Below are 11479 nucleotides of genomic sequence, written 5' to 3' on the forward strand. Positions count from 1 at the left end.
GGTGACAGTGTGTGCATCATGTAGTACTTGGCATAGGTTATGATTGTAATCTCTTGTAGATTATGAAGTTAACTATTACTATGATAGTATTGATGTGATCTATTCCCCCTTTCATAGCCTGAAGGTGACAGTGTGCATGATATGTTAGTACTCGGTATAGTTGCAATGATCTATCATGCACTCTAAGGTTATTTAAATATGAACATCGAATGTTGTGGAGCTTGTTAACTCCGGCATTGAGGTGCTCTTGTAGCCCTACACAATGAATGGTGTTTGTCATCCAACAAGAGAGTGTAGAGAAAGTAGTATTTGTTTATTCAGTTATGTGATCAATGTTGAGAGTGTCCACTAGTGAAAGTATGATCCCTAGGCCTTGCTTCCGAATAAGTTACACCACAGAGAATTGCTTCCACGCCAGCAAGCTATTTTCTGGCACCGTTTATTTACTGTTCTGCTACATGTTCGTTTACTGCATCTTTACTTCCTACAATATTACCACCATCTATACCACCGTGTTTTACTATCTCTTCGCCAAACTAGTGCACCTATACATCTGACAAGTGTATTAGGTGTGTTGGGGACACAAGAGACTTCTTGTATCGTGATTGCAGGGTTGCTTGAGAGGGATATCTTTGACCTCTTCCTCCCTGAGTTCGATAAACCTTGGGTGATCCACTTAAGAGAAAACTTGCTGCTGTTCTACAAACCTCTGCTCTTGGAGGCCCAACACTGTCTACAGGAATAGAAGCGTGCGTAGACATCAGTAGTTCACCCCTGGACTATGGGTCCATAGCAGTACCTAGATGGTTGTCTTATCCTCATTGTGCTATCATGTTAGATCTTGTGAGCTGCCTATCATGATCAAGATCATCTATTTGTAATGCTACATGTTGTGTTTGTTGGGATCCGATGAATATTGAATACTATGTCAAGTTGATTATCAATCTATCATATATGTTGTTTATGTTCTTGCATGCTCTCCGTTGCTAGTAGAGGCTCTGGCCAAGTTGATACTTGTAACTCCAAGAGGGAGTATTTATGCTCGATAGTGGGTTCATGCCTCCATTGAATCTGGGACAGTGACAGAAAGTTCTAAGATTGTGGATGTGTTGTTGCCACTAGGGATAAAACATCGATGCTTTGTCTAAGGATATTTGTGTTGATTACATTACGCACCATACTTAATGCAATTGTTTGTTGCTTGCAACTTAATACCGGAAGGGGTTCGGATGATAACCTGAAAGTGGACTATTTAGGCATAGATGCATGCTGGATAGCGGTCTATGTACTTTGTCGTAATGCCCTGATTAAATCTCATAGTACTCATCATGATATATGTATGTGCATTGTTATGCCTTCTTTATTTGTCAATTGCCCAACTGTAATTTGTTCACCCAACATGCTATTTATCTTATGGGAGAGACACCACTAGTGAACTGTGGACTCCGGTCCATTCTTTACATCTGAAATACAATCTACTGCAATACTTGTTCTTTACTGTTCTTTGCAAACAAACATCATCTTCCACACTATACGGTTAATCCTTTGTTTACAGCAAGCCGGTGAGATTGACAACCTCACTGTTACGTTGGGGCAAAGTACTTTGATTGTGTTGTGCAGGTTCCACGTTGGCGCCGGAATCCCTGGTGTTGCGCCGCACTACACTCCGTCACCAACGACCTTCACGTGATCCTTGACTCCTACTGGTTCGATAAACCTTGGTTTCTTACTGAGGGAAACTTGCTGCTACACGCATCACACCTTCCACTTGGGGTTCCCAACGGGCGTGTGTCTTGCACGTATCAACCCCCTTAAGAGAATTGACCTTACTACCTTTAAGCTCAAAGATTGAGTTGAAACAGATTCGTTTCTTTTCTGGGGTTGTGAGTGTAACAGTTTTCTTTGTACAATCTATTATACCTCCATAAGCGGTCATCCAATCCATTTCCAGGATTACATATAAAACTTGGGATTCCAGGATTATCAAGTCGACTGGGAACTTATGCTTTCCAATATCTAGGGTAAGTTGTCTGCATCCGAGACTTCGGGTTCACGACGGGGCGGCATTTTGTTTGGTTGGGTATAGGTAAGAGTAGAGTTTAGAAATAGAGTCTAAGGGAATAAAATTCCTACCCTCACACAACACATGCATAAAAACAACCTTAAACACACAAGCATTCACATAACAAACATATGTTTTTTTAAATACGTGAATCGCAAAACGTCTCGAAAATGGAAATTAAAACACACTAGCTTGCATACCTCAGGTGGTCGGCAAACTCAACTAGAAAGCTAAGAAAAATGAAAATGGTGGTTACTCTATTGGTCTTGAGTGCTTCAAGTTTCTCTCGTACTTCGGTGTAATCTATCTTTTCTAAACGGTTATTAGGAGGTAAGCCATCTAAGAAAAAGAGAAACATTTTTTAAAGATGGAGTAGGTGAGAATACTAGAAAATCGTGAACAACATACTTTTTTTAATATAAACAAGATAAGATGGATTTTTCATTCCTAGGGTCTTCCTATTTTCTAATCCAAACCTAGGTTCATGAACCTATGGGCAACACAATGCTCTGATACCATCTGTGGTGACCTCACCTGAAAAAGTGAGAGTCCCTGTGCAATAGTGCTAGTCCCGGATCGAACTGCTAGCACACACATTTTAAGATGAAATACCAAGTAGTAAAGGTCTTCATTACAATGTAAGATCCAACAGAAATAAAATGGTTCGATACAAGTTGCATAGCTCTCAGGCTAGCATAAATTCAGAGTTTAAAGCAGCAAGGAAATCTTCAAGCATGGAGCCATCTTCCTTCATGAAGCCACAAGCAGACATGTTGGGCAAAGACTCGTGAACCTAACTATAAATCTTCAGCTAGAGAAGTAACCTGCAACATAAAACGTTACAGCCCGAAGGTCAATACATTTGGAATTGTATTGACAAGATGACACTTATGTGGATTCAAATGGCAACCTAACACGTACGTGATCATTTGGCTGGTAGAGCTCAGGCATATTTGCATAAAGCCAATTTTATCCTATCATTTGACAAATCATTTTATTTCATACTAATTAAGCGGTACCATTGATAGACATCAATGAACCTAGACACCACCGATAGACATCAGTGAGTCTTGACACCACCTATAGACATCAGTGAGCCTTCCTATTGCATATGATCAACTTGGTTTGGGCGACCTACCCCTGCAGAGTGCAGACTCAGAACATAAACATGGCACGGGGCCTGCTAGCCGATAGTCATTTGCACCAATTGACATATTCCCTGTTCACCCATCAAGTTTTATTTAAGAAATTAGAATGAGGAGATCTTCGAATAAGATCCTTGTCAGTTTGCTCAAATTGTCCGTAACAGGGGACACGACTTAGTACTTAGTTTTAACACTCTGCAGAGGTTGTACAATTTACCCACATGACCTAGTATGCTCTTCTTTCATGATGCACATTTTGCTCAAATGGACAGATGTTGACTAGGAAAAGACTTTTCCGAAGTGATCCCCCAGACCATTCTCTACGGACCCGTACCAACCTACATTCCCCTACATCATCTGTCACGTAGGATCCGGGTTCACACGACATACTCCATCAAGCCAGAGCCCATATTAGCATGTGGATGTACGGTAGCTAATGAGTAAGGTTGTCTACAATCTCTTGTTCCTGGGTGGCCGTCCACAAGTGTGATACACACGACCGCCATAGACATGACTCCGGTGTAACCACTCAACATAAACCAAGCAATACCAATTCCACCCAGATAGTTCATTAAACTTAGTTGTTTTTCTATAACTCACTAACAAAATCATTCCATAGCATAGCTGAGCAACAACTAAATTTAATGGCGACAAAGAAGTCAAGTAGGGGTAGTTAGACTACTGGGATTGCATAGCAAGCATAAAACCCTACACATGTATACTACAAAATCTCTACTATGCATAGATAAAAACTGCGACATTTGTCTGTGTCACTTGCCTGGATAAGGTGGATAGTTGGTACAATATTCACAAGAACACACGTTCCAGTCGGCACAATCACAATCTACAATCAAGTAACAATGCACCATAAGCATGGTGCCATACATGACATACACAAACAGAAAACATGAATGCAATATGTATCTTAAACATGATAACACCTCTTAGTTATTCTCTAGTTGTTTACTACATGCATGATGCCACGATCAAGTTTTATGGTTGTTTACACATGCATGATGCCATGACCAAGCATGCATGAATGCATGGATCCAGTTATGCTGGAAATAAAAGTTGATTTTCTTGGAAAAATGTAGCATACCAAGGCAAAACAAAAAATTCTCAATTACGATCAGCGCACCTTCTGATCAACCCATCCGGCGCATGTCTACGCCAAGCACTTCGCCATGAACGGGCCTACCACCTATCGAGCATCGGGCCACCGCAACATCGCTCCTTCGAGCCGCAACATTACTGCCTTTGGTCCACGATGACGGTTTCTAAGGCGTCTTACCAGGCGTGCACGTCTCCGTGGCCTCCATCCATTGTACCGATTACCGCATCCCCTCCCTCCCAAGCCATAGCGTTGTTACACTGGATCATTGCCATGCCCACAAACGAACATTCCATGATACGATGATTAGATCAAACATGGCAGATGAATAGATCAAGGAAACTTTGGAAGCTCTTTCCCCTCCCCTTCGTCTCTCCAACCTCTGCTCCCCTTGAGAGTCGCCAGAGAATCCCTCGCTCGATGCTCCTCTCCATCGGTGCTGCCGTTCGGGCGTGTGGAGACGATGCGTAGCACATGATGCACATAGTAGTTATAGGTTTAGGTGTAGGGTTAGGTTTTGCTTGTTGTTTGCCTAGGTGGTGTATGGCGTGATGCCAATCTGGAGCGTGTCCTCGACGCCGGTGAGCGACGCTGAGACACAGAGGACTTGGTTCCCCATTCGACGTCCATGGAGATCGGAAGCGGAGATCAAGTCTGCTCGGAGCTCCTTCCACAATAAGCTCGCAGTCTGTTGCCGAGCAGATTCTCATGGTGCTATTTCCCTCCCTCCCTCTCTCTCTCTCTCCCCCCTTCACATCGAGGTCATAGTGGAGGTGATGGGTGAGGTGAAGCTTTGTGGTCATCTGCAAGGCGGAGAAGCTCAGCTGATGCACACTCCAGAAGCGCATCCTTGGTGGCTCTTAGATGGCCTACTGCCGTCCTGCCGACGACTCATATGGCCGAATGGCGGCCGCTCCAAGCTATGTTGTCTACGGCTGGTCTTCGGATCTTGTGCCGGCGTCAGCTCAACCACAACCTCCCAGTCGGTGTGCCAAAGGGGGGGGGGGGGGTTCTTCTGCTCTAGCAGCGCGTCGTTATTTGGTGGCTTCATCCCAAGTTTTCTCGTCCCCAACGACGAACTGGCTAGCCGCGACTGGAAGCTTCAACGTGAGCTCGGTGGTGATGGACTTGATTGCTTTTCCCATGTTTGGTGTAGGGTCTTATTTGTAAAAGAGGTGGACTTAACTCCAGCTTTACTCTTATTGAAGGTTCTTTTTTGTAATTTGTACCACCGCCGGATCAATATTAATGCATCATTGGGTCCTTCGACCCTTCTGGGTTCAAAATAAAAAATAAAAAAGGAAACTTTGGAAGCATGCATCTCATCCAATGGAATCAATGGGGCTGGTTAGTTTTTTTTTGAGAACACAGTACAACGCAGACGCTCACAAACACGCACATACAAACACCCCTACGAACGCACGCACGCACGCACACCCTACCCCTATGAGCACCTCCGAGGGACTGAGCCGGCATATCTTGAGGTTAACGAAGTCATCATTGGCGCCTCGCTATTGACGGGCACGTCACCTACCACTGAAAGCATAGCGCCGGTTAAATCCTGGAATAAATCTAGGTAAATGCAAACACCCATGTCAAGTCTAGGACTTGAACCTAGGTGGGCTGGTTCCACCACAAGGGACCTAACCACCAGAGCCAAGCTCTGTTTGCTGGGGCTGGTTAGTTAGAATATGCATGTGTGCTCAGATGTCAGATCTGGTCGGCATTACACTACCGTCTTAATAAACTTACCCAAAGTACAAAATAACCTGAAAAGGTATCACATCCAGTTGCTTACTTCCTAAGTCAATCTGGTTTTGATGAAACAAGGGCCGTGTTTGCTGGGACTGAGTGTGGCAGCTTCACCCTGTGCCTCCTCCTGCATGTGAGGAGCAGCCGATACGCCCTGCCCTAGTTGCTTAATCAGGCTGTATCTGGCAGGCACATATGAACGCATGTAATGTATACACTAGGGAGGAAAGAAAAGTTGCTTGTGCACTTCAGTTAACAAACAATTTATTCGCCATTAAAATTCTTACATATGTTACATTTTGCTGGAATGGTCTGGTCTGATCTGATATCATACAAGGGATCGATGAACTTTGTTGATCGTCCATGGTGGTGAGAGGCAGAGATTAATTTGCAGATGCAAATCCTCCCAAACCCATGCAACAGTAGGAAAAGTACAAATCTAGTGGTATGCATAGGAGGATTATTACAGGGAGGGCAGTACACGGTTAATTAACTAACCAACTTATAACTAAATAAACATGCTCGAACTTCTTGCGGAATTAACAAGAGCCAGCAGCATCAGGTCGCTACACCCTTGAGCGCGGCGCCGCCGACGGTGGCTGGCGCTTCCAGTTCACCAACCGGAGCAGGAACTCCATGACCTGGGAAGAAAACAAAAGATATGGATCTTAATCTATACATGTTTGCTTAACTAGTCTCTCTCACGTATCACGATCACCGGTGACTGTATGATGCAGTGTGCTGTATCATGCTTTTTTAAAGATGCTAGTATACAACTATGGAACTATGCATGCATGTATACCTCCGTAGGGTCCTCAAGTGAGTACGATGCGTCAGTCGCTCTGGGGAACTTGGAGACAAGAATGCCTACACCATGACCACTCTTTCCCAACACCTAATTGACACCAAATTAATTTAGTAGAATTAGTTAGTACTACTGGGTTAATTTTAAAACTCGAATACAGTATAAAAAATGAATCCACCAGGTTCGTATACCTTGAAAGCATCCTCGTCTGTCCGGTCGTCCCCGAGGTACACCGGCAGGACGTCGCTGCGGCCGTCGAATCCTAGAGAGGGAGCAGCAAACATACAAACTCCAATTATTCGACAAGATTCTTGCTTGAAGCGACACTGTGGGAACAGCTATCTAGCCATGATCGACGAGGAAGAAGATGAGGACGCGGCGTGGTACTTACCGAGCGATTGGAGCAAGAATTCCACGGCCTTGCCCTTGTCCCACATGATGGACGGCCGGACCTCCAAAACCTGCAGTTCATCAGTTAACCACATGGTTACTTGATTAATTAAGTACTGATTAACTCCATGATCGAGGCCGTGGTCGCGACCAATCAATTAGTCAGTCACCTTTCTGCCTTCGGTGAGCTTGAGGTCGGGGTAGTCCCGGAGCACGACCTTGACTTGCTCGGCCAATGGAGTCCAGCTCTGCAGGAAGGGAGCAGTTGAGATCAATGATCGATGCACACCAGCATTTGATTAAGTTAAAACCTTCTTGTTTGACTGGGATTGCTAAGGTTTTATTTTGATTCGTCGATCGATTAGGAAAATGAAAATTCTGTTACCTTTTCATCTACGCATCGGAAGTGCACGGAGAGGCAGAACTTGTTGTTCTCCACCCTCGCCCCCGGCGTGCCCTTGGTCCTCTCCACAAGAGCCTCGTAAGCCTGACACCAGGAAAAAAAGAATAATCTTTGGCAAGTTCCTCATGGCTCAACTAACTGACCACACGAGCTTGAACGAGAGTTCTTGTTGGATGGGTGTACCTCGGCGATGACCGGGAGGAACTCGAGAGCAGGCTGCAGCAGGGCCGCCGTTGTTGTTTCCTCCTAGAAACCAGGAGTAGCAAATGGAATCAAGCAAAAATGATAGGACAGTGACGGGCTATGCGCCGCTACAGTTGGATTGTTGGGTGAAGAGATGAGGAGATAGTGGCGTACGTTGGAGGTTGGGCCCTTGATGTCCATGCCGTGGCTGCCCGCGTAATAGAGCTCCGGGAGGCCGACGAAGCTGTACACCTTTTCAACGCACCGGCCAGTGACGATCGCCGCCGGGAAGTGCTCCGCCACTTCGCGCACCGCCGCCCTCATCTGCATAAGCAGACCGTTCAACGTAAAGAGAACATCGCAGTAACTTCAAGCAGCTACCTAGCAGCCTAGCACAGAATGCTATCTCATGGTCACTATGCTCTCTTAGTGTTTCACTCACCTCGCCGGTCATGAAGGCCTTGTCGGGGTCGGCGACGATGGGGGAGAGCGTGCCGTCGTAGTCCATGAACACGACCACCTGCTTCCCCTCGGCCGCGGCCACGATCTGCTCGAAGCTGCCCAGCGCCGACGGGTGTCGCCTCTGCATGCACACGCGTGTCGTCACTAAGAGTGCACACAACAACATCAGTTGCCCGGGACATGCAGCACGACACAGAGGAAGCAGGCGAACTCACCGTCCACGCGGCGTACTCATCGACGGCGGGGGAGCGAGCCGGGGAGGACGCCCGGATGGCGTCGACGACCCAGCTGGTGGTGCAGGGTGCCGGCGGGGGCCGGGCGCGGTAGTGGTCGTCAACGGCCGGGGCTCCACCGTACGCGCTCCGCAGCGACGTCGATGCGGCGCCGCGGCACGCGAAGAGCACACCACGCCCGGAGGAGCCCGGCATGGCCGCGGCGGCCGCGATGCCACCCATGTCCGTCGGGAACACCACTTCCTGATTCGCCATGGCGCAAGGCGCACGCGCACAAGTACTGTGTCTCGACACTCCTCGCCGCGTGAGAGTGGTGGCCAGTGGTAGTGGGCTAGTGGCACCGGAGCGGTTTTCTTGGGCGAGGAAAGCCAATGGCGAAATGTCGGAACTTATAAAGGAGGAGCGGCATGACAGATGCCAGCAAAGTGTGATTGGTACCATACTGATGCTGTAGCGGCGAGATGGCACGCAGCCTGACCGTTCGATCAGTATGGACGGTGGTATGTAATTAGAGATGTAGGGGCTCCGAGTAGGCTCCTAAACCCGACGTCCCCTATAAGCCCGCTAAAGCATGTTCTAGTTCCAAATAGACTTTTTTTTCGATAAAGGAGCATAACCCCAGCGTCTACATCAATAGATGCACACGGCTTTCTTTATTAAAAATTAAGTATCAATTCACCATAAATCATCCTCACTTATTACAATCACTGAGAAGCTAAAGTCGAAAAAAGAATCAACCAGGCAACATTATGTCTAATAGAAAGGCTATGCATTTGCTATTCTATTAAGATGTCGTCACCCAGTAGCCTGGAAATAGAAGTCCTAAGCAACGAGTAGCATCCGGTTGCATCCAATAACCATAGCCTCCCGCTGCTCCATAGGGAGGAGTAATGCCCATTGCTGAATTGAATGAGCAGCTCGCCGGATAACCTGCAAAAAATTAGTCCCACTTTGTTTGTTAAAGATCATATCATTTCTAGTCCTCCAAATAGCCCAACATAGGGCCGAAACACCTATTTGAATTTTTTGTTTGTCCTCTTTCCTCACTCCATTGAGCCATCTACCAAACATATTAGTAATATTAGCTGGCGGATGAATGTTGTAAGTAAGGTACATCATACGCCATATTATCTGCGCAAACGGGCAATGAACAAATAAATGATTCACGGTTTCCATGGAATCACAAAAACAATATTTTTGACAACCATTCCACTTCCGTTTAGTTAAGTTATTCTTAGTCAAAAGCACTTTATTATTAAGGAACCACATAAAAAAATTATCTTCAAAGGGATCTTCAACTTCCATAAATACTTACGAAGGTAAATAGTGTGCCCATTCATCATATCAAGATACATAGACTTAATTGTAAACATGCCCGACTCATTTAGTTTCCAAATAAACTTATCAGATTCAGATGTTAAATTGATTGTAATTAATCTTTGGCATAAATGCAACCACTGCAGCCACTTATTATCATTCAAGCCTCTTTTAAATGTAATATTAATAGGTTGCGTAGCAAGCACAGTAGACACTAACACATTCTTATGCTGAATAATATTATACAAAGCCGGATATTGGTGAGATAATGGCGCATCACCCAACCACACATCTTAATTGAGTTTCACAAATAGACTAATTGACGTTCACAAATTACAGGTAACCTAACTAATTTTAAATACGAAACAAGGTTGATTTGGTTCCCGCTTTGCTTCCACATGTATTTAGTTCCCGGCAACATTTTCTCAAGCCAAAATTTGGTAGGTGTGGCGGTCACAAAAATGTGGCTGGGAAATTGGAGGCCATATGGTAAAGGTTGGCAAAGAAACCCTCCTATTTATGTTGGTTCTTGCTACATTTACTATGGGGCTATTTTGATTTGGAACCACACTTTGCCAAACCAACCACATAACAAATGGCCAAACTTTGACTGGGCAAAGTGTGACCATGGGGACGTATCAGGTGAAAACACACAAGTTCTGAAAATATGAAAATTTGTGTTCTGGTCCATTAGATCCTGTACCAACGGTGTAGATCTGGTATGGGCACCTCCGAGTCAATTTACAAAGAGCCGCCCGCCACCACAACTCGAAGTTTGCATGGGGACCCTCCATAAATGTTCCGTGGTGGAAAATCGGCTGAATCAAGTACCACAGCTCGTAACTTGATGGTTTTTTCCTACTACTGAGACCCACGACCGCATCTGCTGATGAATGAACAACGGCGTACACCCTGCAACTCAAACAGAGAGGATCTCGGTGCTCGATGAAAATAGATCCCTCTGCGCCCTAAGATGGGTGCATATAGGCACTCCGGTGGCGGTGGCATCGTGGACCAAGGTGCACTCCGACGGCACAGAACGAGGCTCAGAACAACATCGAGCGAGAACCTTGTGGCGCATAGAGGTGGAAAATGAGGCTATGAGCTGCATCGGAGCAAGGAACTAGCCTATGCATCGGTGGCATGCTAGACTAGCCGGCTGGCGCGCTGCAGCCTGCAGCCATGGTGGTCCGGCCCAGATGGGGAGTGGAGAGCAGACAAATAGAGAAGAAGGGGATTTTGTTTTTCTGTTTACTTTTTACGAGAACAAGAGGACGGGGATGGGATCAGGCAGTGAATAGATGTGCAGGCGTGTTTCTAGAAATTGCATGGTGGTGGACCAGAAGATGAGATCTGACCATTCCTACCGAATCCGATGGCCCTGACGGAAATTTTCTGATTTACAGCATGTAGTCTATTTTCAGAAGATACGTCCCCGTGTGATGGACCAGGAACCAAACACCTTCATAGTAGGTGGGATGCTGCAATGTCCCATCTATGGTTTATTCAGAAGTTTCTACTTTAGTTTTAATTAAATTTAGGCTAGAAAATTTTCAAATAAACTATAGGTGGGATCCCGCCAATGTCCCAGTTAGCACCTTGCATATATATAAGTA

The 11479-nt window shown here is 45.7% G+C and overlaps 1 protein-coding gene across 1 annotated transcript; it reads right to left on the bottom strand.

The window, feature by feature from the left end:
* Positions 1–6317: 6317 nt before the first annotated feature.
* LOC127317625 (probable trehalose-phosphate phosphatase 8) lies at positions 6318–8915 on the bottom strand. The gene is made up of 10 exons (XM_051348196.2): positions 8529–8915; positions 8294–8434; positions 8026–8175; positions 7852–7914; positions 7651–7752; positions 7436–7513; positions 7267–7336; positions 7067–7137; positions 6873–6965; positions 6318–6711 (listed from the first exon to the last, which is right to left on the bottom strand). Exons 1-10 carry the CDS (start codon positions 8799–8801, stop codon positions 6637–6639), a joined length of 1116 nt encoding a protein of 371 aa, XP_051204156.1. The 5' UTR covers positions 8802–8915; the 3' UTR covers positions 6318–6636.
* Between the last annotated feature and the right edge of the window lie 2564 nt (positions 8916–11479).

Source organism: Lolium perenne, chromosome 7 (assembly GCF_019359855.2).
Source record: "Lolium perenne isolate Kyuss_39 chromosome 7, Kyuss_2.0, whole genome shotgun sequence".
Taxonomy (NCBI): Eukaryota; Viridiplantae; Streptophyta; class Magnoliopsida; order Poales; family Poaceae; genus Lolium; species Lolium perenne.

Bases quoted from the DNA above. Each gene is read 5' to 3' on its own strand.
- LOC127317625 (XM_051348196.2), bottom strand. From the start codon at position 8,801: ATGGCGAATCAGGAAGTGGTGTTCCCGACGGACATGGGTGGCATCGCG. The intron at 8,176-8,293 runs GTGAGTGAAACA...CTGCTTATGCAG, and splicing joins AGGCCTTCATGACCGGCGAG to ATGAGGGCGGCGGTGCGCGA. The intron at 7,915-8,025 runs GTACGCCACTAT...CCTGGTTTCTAG, and splicing joins TCAAGGGCCCAACCTCCAAC to GAGGAAACAACAACGGCGGC.